At 37.8% G+C, this 14491-nt stretch overlaps 2 protein-coding genes across 2 annotated transcripts in view; both read right to left on the bottom strand.

Annotated features, from left to right (window-relative positions):
- Nucleotides 1-5708: 5708 nt before the first annotated feature.
- LOC105462960 (sphingomyelin phosphodiesterase 4) lies at nt 5709-9908 on the bottom strand. The gene is made up of 14 exons (XM_011709906.1): nt 9664-9908; nt 9004-9303; nt 8811-8913; nt 8467-8698; nt 8144-8369; nt 7900-8012; nt 7654-7812; nt 7408-7579; nt 7135-7320; nt 6830-7048; nt 6648-6740; nt 6400-6576; nt 6104-6333; nt 5709-5983 (listed from the first exon to the last, which is right to left on the bottom strand). The coding sequence occupies exons 1-14, from the start codon at nt 9688-9690 to the stop codon at nt 5848-5850; spliced, it is 2373 nt and encodes a 790-aa protein (XP_011708208.1). The 5' UTR covers nt 9691-9908; the 3' UTR covers nt 5709-5847.
- A 283-nt stretch (nt 9909-10191) lies between these two features.
- LOC105462959 (solute carrier family 23 member 2) overlaps nt 10192-14491 on the bottom strand; it is a 12872-nt gene continuing 8572 nt past the window's right edge. Inside the window, exons 3-13 of the mRNA XM_011709905.1 lie at nt 13971-14128; nt 13212-13417; nt 12975-13101; nt 12711-12831; nt 12187-12442; nt 11843-11971; nt 11602-11760; nt 11221-11300; nt 10909-11050; nt 10685-10832; nt 10192-10601 (exon numbers count right to left, since the gene is read on the bottom strand). Of these exons, the coding sequence (XP_011708207.1) occupies nt 10550-10601; nt 10685-10832; nt 10909-11050; nt 11221-11300; nt 11602-11760; nt 11843-11971; nt 12187-12442; nt 12711-12831; nt 12975-13101; nt 13212-13417; nt 13971-14128 (1578 nt within the window). The 3' untranslated portion in view covers nt 10192-10549. The remainder of the gene's footprint in view (nt 10602-10684; nt 10833-10908; nt 11051-11220; nt 11301-11601; nt 11761-11842; nt 11972-12186; nt 12443-12710; nt 12832-12974; nt 13102-13211; nt 13418-13970; nt 14129-14491) is intronic.

Genomic DNA, 14491 nt, shown 5'->3' with positions numbered 1-14491 from the left:
CACGTGCGCCTATTCGCTCTTCCGCGCGCACTTCCCTCCTCGTTCATCGCCTCGTTCGACGCGCGTCTAATTGTTTTCGCTTGTAAATGTAACCGAGCGTAAAAGAGTGACGGACGGACCCGTCGCGTCGCGGCGATTCAAATCCCTGCAGCTACGAACTCCGCCGTTCGTACGCCGTTCACGATCCTGCGAATATTGACTGCGCGAATATTAACGTACACATGCGGACACGTTTGTGGCGCGCACTGAATTTAACGCGGTCCAATCCCCGCGTCTTTCGTTGCCTTAATACGGGCGGTTGCGTTTGGTGCCGAATAACGTAATGTAATACGAAATTCAGGGAGCCACATCCGATGTTAAACGCGCGCGGCCGGCAACGTGGCAGCGAAGAGTGGGGCGCAATCAGACATCCGTTCATTTACATAGTTATATCTTGGAGCGTTATGCAGCGGGAAAAACGCGGACCACCGCATCGATAGTGGTCCCCCCTAATGGGGGGGGAGGGGCGGGGGGAGGGGTACAATCAGCACAATGTAGCTTGCGAAACTCTATAATCTAACGCGGGCTATTATTCTCGCGTATACGGCCGCGCGACCGCGGGTTCGTGCAGAAGCGCGATGCAAACACAACAGTTAACAACAAGGAAAATTAATGGACGGGAAGTTTAAAAGAAGACGAGGCACTTGGGAAAAAATCAACATTTGTCTGATTGTGCTTCAGTCTTCCCTATGACACATGCCATCTCTCAAGACGTTTGAATTGTAGCCGTTGAATTGTATCTCTTAAATGCCGCATGGCATTCTTTGATATACATATACATATTAATTGTTAAAAAAATTGAAATTAAAACAAGAAACTACATTTTCTGATTCGCGAAAACATTTAGGTAGTTCATATTGTTCGTTTTTGTTCGCGATTTTTTAGATGCGATTTGAATCTTCGAACGATCGACATAAAACAAGGCATCATCTCAAGATGTTTGACTTGCAACACTGTCTCTTAATGTGTTGCGTGGTATTCTATTCAGAATATAATATTATTAATTATTAAAAAAAATAACAATTAAAAATTATGTATTTTTTGGTTGCCAAAAATAATATAGAGACGCATTAGTTCGTTTTTTCGATATTTTTGAGCGATCAATAATATTAAATGCGTAAAGTAAGACATCGTAACTGAATCGTTGTTATCGTAATCGTTATCGTCAGTTTTTTTTAAATAGAATCTACGTATATTAAATGCCAAGGTCATGCTCATGTAAAAGTTAAAAACGTGGGTAATACAAATGACCGTAATTATATTAGATATAGTTATTATGGGCGTACCCAGGATTTCAGCGAGAGAGAGGGGAGGGCAAAAATTTATTTTCACACAAAACTTATTAAATTCTCTCATATTAAAACCGGTTTTCAAGGATTTTCAGCTTTTTTTAATGTTTTTTCTTCCAGCTTCTTTCTTTTCGTAAATTATGAAAAAAATAATTTTTATTAATTTAATTTCCTCCTTGTCTAACATTTAGAAGAACAAACGGGGAGCAAAAGCTCTCCCCCGCCTCCCTTGCATACATCGGATGGTAATCATATCTTATTAGCTATAGCCGAACAAGCGACGATGACCCTTTGCGTTATCCTCTAATGCCAGAGTGTCACAATCTGAGAATATTTGTTATACTCTCCGATATGTAATTGGACATTGATAAGAGGATATGGAGATAGAATTACTATCCAAGTTAACCGCAGAAATACAAGATGTACATTTCTCTTTCTCTTTCTCTGTCTCTTCCCCTTCTCTCTCCTCTTTCTCGGATGCTGAACTAGCCGGTATATGCACGCGGACACGTGTACCTAGATATATATCAGAAACATAATATCGCGTACGTCGTGGTTGCAAAGAACGTCGTTCTTTGTAACCGCGAATGTCAGTATAAATATTCCGCGAGCTCTCGTTTCGTGTTTTTTCTCAATTTTTCAATCGATTCGTAAAGCAACAGTTTTCTGACAATTAAACTTTCTTTTATTCTCTCATTTTATTTTTCAATTGTATATTATAACAATTTTATTGTTCAAATGAATATTATAATAAAATGATAACATGTAATGGAAACATATTGTAATAATATATTTTAGATTAATACAATGGAGTCTAATTTATATTGCAATGTGGAGTTCAGAATAAAAGAATAAAAAAAAAGAAAAAAAGAAATCTAATTGTCAACTGGACGATATTTGTGTGTCATACCCCAAACAAGAGGCATATAATTACTAGCAAAATAAGGATTTCCTCTTCAATCTTGTCACAAGTCACGAAAGTTTAAAGTGAAGAACATATCGCTCTTTTGAATCTGTCCCTCGATCTGCCTACGCGAGAGTAGTAAGAAGGTCGTTTTCCAGGATCGGAGATCAAATGATTAATCTCGTGAAAAAGAAACGCGCGGCGAAGAGGAGTAACGCGGCTGCCGCCGCGAAAGCGACGGATCGTATCCGCTGCTCGCAGTGCGAGGCACTCCGCCGATGGCTTTAACGAATGGTGAACGAGTCCATTCGTGGTAATTCGTACGTACTCATTGTCCGTAACTGGCGCATAACGGAGCGCTTGACATTACATAAAGGATCTCTAATTGCGCCGCGGAGCTAAATGACTTCTTTCTCGCGCGCGCGGACGAGCAGCCTCTTGATGAGTGCACCGGCGGCGGCGGCGACGGCGGCGATGGCGATCGCGATCTAAATCGAAAATGGGTCGTGTTCGTGTTACACCGCGACCATGTAAACACACCCTGGAACATACCATCGGGTATCTAATGGTTTAATACGACTAATGCGTCGCCGGAAGGTGGGCTTAAATTCAGTGCCGTGCCCGCGATCGTCGGATCCATTGGCAAGCGCCGCATGGTGTCTTGTGTGAGTCAGTCATCGAGTAAAAATATTTTCAGTTGACAAATAAAGTAATTCTCTGATTCGAATTAAAATCAAATTAATGCGTTTTGGCGCATCCTTTTTTCATCGATTTTTTGTAAACGCTTTATACAATATTTCGACATTTCTTCTGCTATTTTAGATTGAGAAATAGAATGTAGACAATAGATAGAGAAATTATTCTATAATGATTAAATACCAGAACGGCTCATAAATCTATTTGAAGTGTAAGTGTGTTTGCATTCATCATAATCAATTTTTAAAGAATATATTCTATTTTATATAACATTTATGTAATGTGACATTAAGACAGAAATTATTTTTTAATATTGTATTACTATACTTTATATTATCTTTCTTATTGTTTAAAAATTTGTAAAAAGTTATGCATAGACTTAATTACCTCTGGATACAAGAAGATAATTTCCTCGTTAATTTTAATAAAATCACATAATTGTACACGGAATATCGTTTCTCTCTCTCTCTTTCTCTCTCTTTCAACTTCGTTGTTAAAAGGAGAGCATGTGGTCGAAATGTCACGTTTCTGAGAACGATGTTATTTGTCACGATGTCACAGCTGGCCTTGACCTTCAAGATAACGTATATTTTTAGGGGTTCCATACGATTATACGATTTTGCTTAATATCCTTCACGTCCGGACATTAGCACGAGCGCGATCAATTTCCCAACACGAACGGTCGAACCGACCGGTCCAGCCCGATATCACTTCGTCGCGTCGCATCGATTCGGAAATTCGTGATACGGATGATGGGACGTCGGAAGGAAGCGAGCTCCGCGAGCAATTCGCGCGAAGGAAGCGCGGCGTAACTCCGAATTTGTGGGCGCGCCGAAATTTATGTGCGGCGCGGGTTCGTAAAGATGCGCGGCCGCGAGGGCTTAACGAGGCGGAGACGGAGCGCGCGAGGAGCGTAACGCGAGCTTTACTTATCGCGGAAGTAATAAAGACCGGCTGTTTTTCCTCATCTCGGTAACAACCGAGGAGAAGAAGAAGGCGAAGAAGATCGCGGAGAGCGGCGACATTTTTTAACGAGATCCAATTAAAAGCTCGCCCCGCGCGGCCGCGCGTCGCGGCACGCAACGTCCGCGGCGCGCGGTGCCCGTGAGCAGCTCACAACGGAGCTCCGCTCCGGTAGTGTGCTTTACTTTTATTACAAAGCCGCGCGCGTGACGCGAAACTTTAAATTAATACACCACACGCTATGTCTGTCCTTCTCTCATCCCGTTAAAGCAATAATTACGCTTCTTCGCGCGCGCGCGCACGCGCGCGCGTGGGCGGGAAACAAATATTTACAAACGGAAATAATCACGATCGCATTTGACATCGTTACACGCGAGGAAGACTAATCAAGGGAATGGTACCGGCGGATATATATATTCGTTTAATATGAAACTAAATCTCTAATCTTTCCCGCTTTGGAGACTGGCTTGTATTCTGTGTGCGAAGACATGGTCCTCTCGATTTTTTTCCTTTTTTCAACATAACGCGGCGAAACGCGGTGAAACATTTTTAAGATTTAATTATTTTGTCTTTCACGAACTTTTGAAGGGTCGAAAGAATTATTGGAATTTCTTTTATATACAAACGTGTCTCTATATAGTATACTTTTTTTGTAGGACTTTACTGTAAAAATTGTTTGCACGAGTTCTTAAGATGTCAGTTAAAATATTAGAGATCCGAGAAAATGCGATTTTTATATAAAAAAATAAAATACTTGAATTTATTACTTTTAATTAAAATCGCAATAAGTTAATCTACTTAAGACTATTTAAAGAATGGGGATCAAAAAGCGACGTGTAGCGGAATTTTGCGAAGTTTAAAAAAAAAATGCGAACTTTAAATTTTTAATTTTTAGAGCCGAAGGAGTATTCAGATATTGGCATAAGAGTTAATCCTTTTTGCGGGCGCTCGATGCCTCATCGATCGACAATTCGCGTCAGTTCCCGAATTCAATTTGTCTAATGAATGCGCGAGCTCATTTTTCCGTTGCGCGCATCACGTTGATTAAGTTTCGCGCTAGCGTTGGAGAGGCGGATCGCGGCCGTTGATCGTTCTCGCGTTTCTCAGCTATTCCCGATTACACACATCGGGGCGATGAATCAATAATTGTTGATGTTATTGCATGCGCGCTAAAAGTATCATGGTGATCGCGCGGACTGTATCAATACGGAGCACAGTCCCGTATCGCGTAGTATATACCATTTCGCGCAAATTGCGCGCTGGATATAAGTAATTAAGCTTAATCTACATTATAATTAGACTTCTCTTTTTACGAGAAGGAGAGGAAATTTAATTAATTTCAACTATATTGCTATAAGTGTTGTACGTATAATCAATGAGAAATACATAGTCTCATTGCATTTTTCAAATAAAATTTCAATTTTGAAATGTTTATGAATATTATGAATATAAAAATAATATAAAATAATAAAAAATACAGCTCGATTTTGTAGTAACACTATAAATAAAAACGGGCCAAAGATGAGCAACAAAATTATTAGATGTTCAATTATTGATTCATTCAATGTAGTAATATCGCAAAATTACTACATTGAATGAATAAATACTTAAACATCTAATAATTATGTGACACGTTTTTATTTATAAAATAATACAAGTTTTTATGAAATTAAAAAAAAAATAGATAAACGATTTAGAAAATGGTTCAAATTAATTTGCAGAGTCATTTTCCAACGTGCGAAGGCCTCCGGTTAAAATACAATTTAATGCAATTACTTGGCGTAATTACTTAAAGTAGTGGTTTGCAAAGAGTAATATTATTGGCAGAAACATTTTATATCGTTCAATACAAATATAAATACATACATACGTATCCAAAATTGTTATTCGTTGTGCGCGAGAAAAGCGTTTCAAAATTGCTCACAGTAAAATAGCTCGTCATCTTAAAATTCAATATCATCGATTAATGGAAGACGCGTTTGGTCTGAAAATACTTGTGCCAGATGGGAAATAGTGTTGCAACGTTGCACGTATGACTACATACATAAGCCACATGAAAAATACCAATCCCAGAAACATGAAAGGACCGTAACTGTAACAAAAAAAAAAACTCTAATTATACGAGATACTTGTCGATAGAATTACATATATACAATTTTCCGACAATAAGATAATTTCCCGATAGATAAAAGAAGAAATCAGAACTACGTACTTGGTAAGCCATGCGATCAATACGCCAAACGCTATACTCATGAGGAAGCTATAACTGGCCAAAGATCGTAAACTTAATCGAGGCGGCAGTCGTTCTTCGAAGCCACTGCTAAATCCGTTTGACGTTCGTTTGGGTAGCTTTACAATCGTGGTAGGTGGGGTAATCAATTGCCGACAGACACTACCGAGGAAGCTTCGTTTGCTGTACAGCGTGATTATCTCGTGTCGATACTGCAAACGTATCAGTAAGTAAGCGAATTGAAGAACAGCAATATATGATGACACGATATACGATACCTTGAGATTGATGTAACAGCACAGCTTGTGAAAGTTTCTAACGAGAAAAGCGCACTCGTTCGTTCGAACCGGTTGCAGTTCTGGATCGCCCATATATTCGATATATCGGCACGTCTGTCTACCCTCTTGCAACGGCACGAAAGTACCGGGTCTGCTCGAGTCGAAGCTGGATTCCATCTATAAAAAAAAAACGCGTCTTTTAATCGATCGAAAGAACTTTAATAGAAATTTATTTCGATAATCCGCACCTGCGACTGATGACAGAAAGAAGTCGACAGAATACTGTCGTGATATTCTTGATCCGCGACTATAGCAACTTGTGGAATGTCCTCGAGTTGTATCTGCAACAATCGTGATTGCGTATGTTATTTAAGATAACAAGTAGGTGTGCGATTCGCACTATATTGATATTCAAAAGAAGTTCATTTACTTGAAATATATCTATCAGCTGCTGTTGAGCGGTGGCCAAGAGCACGGGGACGCGTCGTCGCTCGTCTATGCTGATGTCGTCCGAGGAGTATTCCTCGCAGCTAAAGAATTCCCACAGCGAGAGCAGAAAGCGCTTTCCCCTTCTTCTATTTTCCAGAGCTTCGACCAGGCTAGTCGCCGTTAAATGCGCTTGCTTAATGTTGCTCAAAAACCATACGACCTGCGGGACGCGATATAATCGTCCATTAATAAAGTTAGCAATTGACAGTTCGATTGAAGTCTGAAAATCTTCAGAGTGAAAAATACCTGCAGGTTAATGGCTGTCGAAAACATAGGAACGTATTGATACGTTGGACCCTCCAGCTCAAGAATCTGTTGCCTAACGATCGATGTCCATTGATTCGTCGTTATTCGGCCTTTGCTCAAGCCTACGTCATCCATGCAACTCTCCACCTCGCATATCATTTTTGCTAAGAACGGTTGCGAAAACACCTATATAAATATAGATAAGAAATATAGAAATACCATCTTTGTAAAATAATACGTAAAATGATACATTCGATGAGAAAATGCGCGTACCTTTGTAACTCTGAATAACATTAATGCATTCTTAGGCGCTACCAGGTCAGTTCTCATGAATCGTGGTAGCAGCTGCTGAAATACAACCGTATATGCTAACAGATTATTGGCAACGAAAGAGATCCATCTGCCAGGATCATGAATCTTGCCCCTTTCTTCTTCCTCTGCTTTACTGAGAATGTTACGAGAGAAAATATTAGCAAAACTATGATAAAATTTGGGCATTATCGATAATATATCACATACCCCTCTTTAGTATACGTTACTCCCGGTACGTATCTCCATGGCTGAATAAAGCTTAGCCAAGCTTCCAGTATCAATCTAAATGAGCTGTCGAGCGGCCAATGATATATTGCTTTCCGCAAAAATGTATATATTTTTCCTTGAACCGAAGGAAGAATTATTCTGGCAAATATAAATGAAACAAAAGAATAATATTGAAAGTCATGTCGTAACAGAGTTGTGAAATTTGTAAAATATTTATCTCAGTACCTCTTCAATTCGTCCATCGCGCTCTTGTCGCCTGTAGCGCTGTTCGTAAACTCGTGTAGCGTTTTTATGAACGCTCTCACAAGACGTATGTGTTCTCCGGAATGTATACTGTGCTGAAATTAGGAAGGGTTACAATAAATACGTTTGAAGTTGACGCAGCTTGTTCTTATTCCGCAAAATTATTCATTATTTTTCACGTATCATGTATTTATATCGTTTCTTTCGTCGCACTGAGAAAACTTACTCGTCGCGGTATCGTCGACAAATAGGATGTACTCAATTGGGAGGTCTGCAGCTGCGTGTCCTCTGTATACTCCAGCCAAAAGTCGAGGAAAACTTGCACCACAGTCTCGCTCCTCCAGACTTGCGGCAGGCACTGCTGTTGCGGCACGCCCGCCCCAGGGCTCACCGATCCCGATGACAATATAGACGTTCTCAGAAGTCTCAACGTTTGCAATTTCTGACAATCTCTGCATCGAAATTCAAGACATACGAATAAGGCGCACTTGCCACTCGAGATTTGCGCGTCTTATCTACCTCGCTGTAGGCACAAAGTGTCTCCCGTACCTTCGGAATTCCGGCGACTGAGTCAACTTCCTCGGCGGCGTCTTCTTCACATACGGCCCGATCACTGGTAGAACCGCAGAATTGTCCCGTGGCAGGAAATGGTACAGATAACAATGCGCCAATTGAACGTAAATCGTCTCCCAATTCATCCACACGTTTTCTTGCTGTTGGAGTTGCAGCCAGGGATTGGTCAAATGATACGCAAAATGAAAGATGTAGTACTCGAAGGGATATGTGCTTGCGTTAAGGAACATTTAGTGCTAATAAATCATAATGATAATATTACGATTTTCGGCAATAATCCTATAGTACGTATTAATTGTGAGACATTTAATAAAGGATACTCATAGATAAAGCTGAGGGAACGCGTGTCCCTTGATCGTCTCTAATCTTATCAAGGTAAAATGGTGATATTATACCTTCCTCCAACATGGAGCGTATTTTCGACTGGAATGAGAAACATTACAGTACATTAAAATAGTCATTAAAAAAAATGTAAAATAATACATATAGCATAAATTCAATTTTTAAACACACCGGAAGATAGGACACTGGAAAATTATACTTCAGGTAACAATCTGGAAGTAGTTTGTAACATAAAGAAAATATTGATCCTTGTGGGCTGAGAAAGTGACACAGCGCCTCATATTCCAGTGGATTTTTCTTGAGGGTGATATTGTGCAAACCCCATCCGATATTGTCTACTATTCCGAATAAGGAGTCTATCAGCAGAGGAAAGACTAGCTGCAGTTCAGTGGTGCTCGACTCGTCTATCAATATGGACAGATCCCTGCATCGCTCTACCAATGGCTCGTTTAAATATCTCTGAGCTCTGATCTAAAATTCGATGGACATAGCACAATAAAGATATAACTAGGCTAAAATATAAATAAAATATATGTTAAAATATAAGTATCAAACATATGTTTTAACTAAAAATAAAAGTATAATCTATTACATATTTCTTTAATATAAATCACATTAATTATTTTCATCAATTTTTAACAGATCAATATATACAAATCCTATTGTATTAAAATATAAATTTATATCTATGTTAGTCAATGCTGAGGTTACGTTTGATGACGAATAACATTCGTATTTATAAATCTCGATGTTACTCCACATTGTTTACATTGTTAGATATCTCTTGAAATGACAATCGTTTTTTACAGTGCATGAATCAATAATACATACCGTAGCGACATCAGTGGACGAAGCCATTGTTCATAATTTTCGAACTTGGATAAATTATTAAAAAAACAACAATTAAAGAATAATATTTATGTGAAAAACTATTGTGCACTTCTTTTGAAGCTCGTGCCGGTTAACCACGCTAACCTCTAAGCTCTGTAACATTATATCTGTTATGAATCTGCAGTAGCGCTATTCAGAAGTTCGAGAACTCACTTGTGAAAAGAACGTTGCGCGATCGGTATAATCGTAACAGAGGGCGCGAACTTTTAGTATTTAATATTCCCTTTTTTCACATCTTCTGTTCAACATATGTATATGTAGTAATTATTATATATACGTAATTAATATATTAATTAATATATAGCTAATGAATTGCATATTATTGTACACATTTTAATATACTAATAATTGTCACATTATATTAATTGATTCCAATATTTCTGAAGTTTCCAAATTTTTTATTCAATTATCTTACAATTAGAAAATATTTAACTGCATATTATACAATTGTATTGCATTAAAAAATATTTTTTTATTATTTAATATACAATATGTTAATATAATTATAACTTTCTTTTTAAGAAATAATGTTGCGAAATAATCCTAGCAGTTATAATATCGATTTTATCTTTATCATATAAATCTTTATCTTTATCTTGTGAAAGCCTCCACGCATTAAATTGTAATTTCGCAAACATGATAAAGCAACTATGATATCTGAAATTAAGACTGGAAGCGGTATAAATCATGTGTCATAAAATTTTTTATAACGTTATGTGATATCACATTTGTCGATCGACTTTTTACATATCACATTTTTTTCGATTAATTAACAAACAGGCGTATGCACATGAGGTAGTTGCGTGTTTATATATCCTTAATGCATTTATCGCTTTTGGTAAGTAGGTAAAAACGGTATATATGAAGTCCATTTCCACCTGAAAAATATTAATTTATAAATATTTAATTGTCACATACGTTTAGATAAAAAGCTATATGCTAAAAGACTATATGTTAATACCTTCTCAACAGACTCATTCCGAACGGTAAATCGAAGGTATTCCAGGTGTACTCAACATCAGACACTTCGTCGGTTTTCTTGTCAGTCGCGCGATCGGGCAGCTCCATTTCCTTCGCCCAAGCTTCCAATCCACGGTCTTTTGCGTTACCTTAAATTCATAAATTATATGGCAATTAAATTATTAAGAACATCCCGTCATTATTAATTACTTCTATCAATAATACCTGGGATGATGTTATCCAGTAAACAGCCTAACGCACCACCTACTAAAATAGTGGTGCTAAGTAATACGGTGAACACGCTGTCCGCTACAGAGTTTCCCGTTTGTATCGTATCCGGATATTTGATCAGCCACTTCGACAGGACCTGAAATTGATCATAGAATCATTTTCGTTTGCCTATAAATGTGCCCATATAAATATGCATATATAAATATGAAAGCGTATAAATATAGCGAAAATCGATGTAATTGATTAATTGAATTAAATGCCATTGCATCCTCGAGTATGTATATATTACACCCTTTGGTTACTCACCAAAGGGAAAAACATGGACAAGCCCAGGATAAATAAGTTTCTTGAGGAATTAAGATTTACATATTGTAACGCCGATAGGCCTGAAAATAAGAATTGCGGATGAAAAATTAATAAAGTAATAAAAATGAAAAAAAAAAGGATAATGCAAAATAATCAAAAAATCATTAATAAAAGCAATTTTCTAATTACTTATATAAATGTTGTGAATAAACTCAACATCTTTTTCACGAAATCTGTCTATCATGATTTTGCATATCTTGTTTAAATCTTATAAACATTGCGAGCGTCGATCTTATAAGCGCCTCTCCTCTTACTCCGAGACTATATATGTTAAAGATACTTTGCGAACAAGAACGTAACGTAGAATTAATTTACGCTCACCGAAAGCACAAATCATCCCAAACATCACGCAGAATATTCCGCCGACTATCGGCTCGGGAATTATGATGAACACCGCGCCGAATTTGCTGATCACACCCTGCAGGATCATCAGGAAGCAGGCCCACTGTATGACTCTGCGGCTGCCGATTTTGGTGACCCCTAATTGTTTCCGTTACATTCCATCAGATACTGTTACATTGTAAAATCCGCGTTAAGCTCGCAATTATAATCGCCCATTTACCTATCGTGCCGACGTTCTCGCCGAACGTATTCGTGCCGTTGCCGCTACCCCAAAGACCGGCCAGCATCGTGCCCAAACCTTCTATGGCGATACCACGGTTGATCGCATGAACCGGTGGCGGTGGAGCTCCTGAAAGTTTCGTGATAAATTATGATCAATCATCGCTATTGATAAAAATTTTATACTCAATGTAAGTCTCATTCTATCATATATAATATCGCCTTTGCGATAATAGAAGACTTCTCCTGAAAAGAGTCATGACATAGCAACCATCTGAATGTGAAATTTACTCTAAAAGGAGCAAAAGGAGAAATTACTCTAAAACGTATAATATAGATACCTACCACACATTCTCGCGGTAGTCGGATAGTAGCTGATCGACTCGACCGTGCACGCTAATACTCCCGCTAACATACCGAGTACGCCTGATAACGTTACGGTGGGTACGCCCCACTGTCCGGGATACGGTACGCGAAACCAGGGTGAGTCGTTTATAATTCTCAATTTGCTGTCCGATCTGGCGGGATGACCGAACGGTAGAGTGTCGGTCACCGTTAGTATGGTGCAAATTATCCACATAATGATTATCGTCAGCAAAACCTAGTGCAACAAGTACTCGAGATACCTGAGTAAATATTGGCAATATTCCTATGTCAATTTTTCATTTTGAAATAACGATTGATTTATAACAAACTCATAAATAGGCATAAAATTTTTTCGAATATATATTTTAAATTTAAAAAAAACATAAATGAAGAATATTTAAAACAGAAATCCAAAAATCATGTTTATATATTTCTATATCACAGTAATTCACATCATCATTATGGGATTCAAGATCTTTTTCTACCTCTTGCATGGTACTTACTGGGAAGAGTTTGAACAATTCGAACCAGATAACGTGGAGTCCTTGGCCTTTGCGATATATTAGGAACGGAAATGAAATGTTGACCATTATTTGAGAGCATGTTGTCAGTAATATTATCGTTCTAGAAACATACGCGAGCATTAAGTCCTAAGTATTATCTGATTTATTAGATATAATATTAAATATAAATCCTAATAATTAGCTCTAATTATTATCATATTATGTAACATATATTTATATACAATTTATACATATAACACATACCCAGCCGCGATACCCCAATGCTGAGACGCGGCGTCCGCTGCGTTTTCGAAGAGGGACAGCCCGACTAGCGAAACCGTCGGCACGATCGTCAGTGGAGTTATAATCTTCAGCAAATATCCGACGATACCTGCATGCAAATGCGTTTTTAATGCCTTGTGATAAAAAGAAGAGTTAAACAAAAAAAAAAATAAAAAATTGTATTACGCAGCAATTCAGCGGTTAAAGCTGACGACTCACCTCCAAACCCGATGATCACTTGGAACAAGGCGGAAACAGCGATGGCACCCGACAGTTCTCTCATCCGAATCTGCCAAAGCTCAGTTCGGTTCTCGTGGGACATTTGTTCGAGGACTTCCGGCGCGGGACACTGCCACTGCGGCAAATTCAATATCGCCAGAGTCGGCACCAAGAACGATATGGTGCCACCCTGCACCAATGGCAACCTAATGCAAATGTACATTTCTTTTTGGTTAAAACTTGCTATCAGTATTCTTACAAGCGCCAAGTAATATAAAATTTTATGTTATATTTGCAAATAGTCATTAGAATGTTAGATATATTTCTCAGCGTACAAAGCCTCAAAAAATTCTATCTTTTTAGCAAGAAGTTTTGTTTAATGCAAAAATGACTTTATTAAGCGAATATACCGAGAGTCGTCATTTATTGTATAATTATTCAATTTTTAGTATTTAGTTTCGTAAACTTCAAAATAAATTTCATCTGAAATTAACTATAATACTTATGTATTATCTCTTACATAATTATAGTTTTTTTATTAGCTATAGTTTTATTATGAAGACATAGCTTTTTAATTTTTTTGAAAATCTGGAGATGAGTATTATACTAAAAAATTGGTATGGAGGTAATATTAATTGCGATGATTTATGTGCATCTATAACTGTTGAAGCAAAAAACCGATATGAGATAATTATTCTATGCAGTAATAAATTTTATGAACACGCCATATATCTTATTGCAGACTTATTTTACACTTACCTACATCCTACGGTAGTTTGAATAAACGTTATTAGACCAGTAACAAAGATCATCGTAGAAATAATGTGGCTTCTCGCGGGATCATCTTCGGCCATGCAGAGGGCTGGCGTTAGAATGAAAGGAATAGAAACAATGGCACCAATCATAGTTAAGTAATGCTGAAAATACATTTGTTTTTGTTTCATTGGAGTTAATTGTATTAATAAAAAGAATGACATTTATGTTAGATTCGGAAAATTAAATTAAAATTTTCTTATTACGACAAGCTGATATTACTATTTCTCTTTCTCTCTCTCTTCGTTTATTCAACAGTTTGCTTGCTTGTTCCATGTTACAAGTTAAACAACTCTGCATTAAGCTGCATATATATATATATGTCTGTGTGTGTGTGTGTGTGTGTGTGTGTGTGTGTATACACTTGTACAAAATTTATATCTTTCAGTAACGTCAAATCAGTGATCGACACATGTCATGTTCCGTTGAAGAACATCATACTTATGGGCCATAGTCTTGGCGCGCAT

Source organism: Wasmannia auropunctata, unplaced genomic scaffold, assembly GCF_000956235.1.
Source record: "Wasmannia auropunctata unplaced genomic scaffold, wasmannia.A_1.0 LD336092.1, whole genome shotgun sequence".
Classification (NCBI taxonomy): Eukaryota; Metazoa; Arthropoda; class Insecta; order Hymenoptera; family Formicidae; genus Wasmannia; species Wasmannia auropunctata.
Note: the sequence above shows the minus strand (reverse complement) of the source record. Positions and strands in the feature narration are given on the sequence as shown.

Excerpts from the sequence above, each read along its gene's own strand:
- LOC105462960 (XM_011709906.1), bottom strand. The coding sequence starts at position 9,690 with ATGGCTTCGTCCACTGATGTCGCTACG. Across the intron at positions 8,370-8,466 it reads CAGTCGCCGGAATTCCGAAG|AGATTGTCAGAAATTGCAAA; the intron begins GTACGGGAGACA and ends ATTTCGATGCAG. Across the intron at positions 7,049-7,134 it reads CGACAGCCATTAACCTGCAG|GTCGTATGGTTTTTGAGCAA; the intron begins GTATTTTTCACT and ends CGCGTCCCGCAG.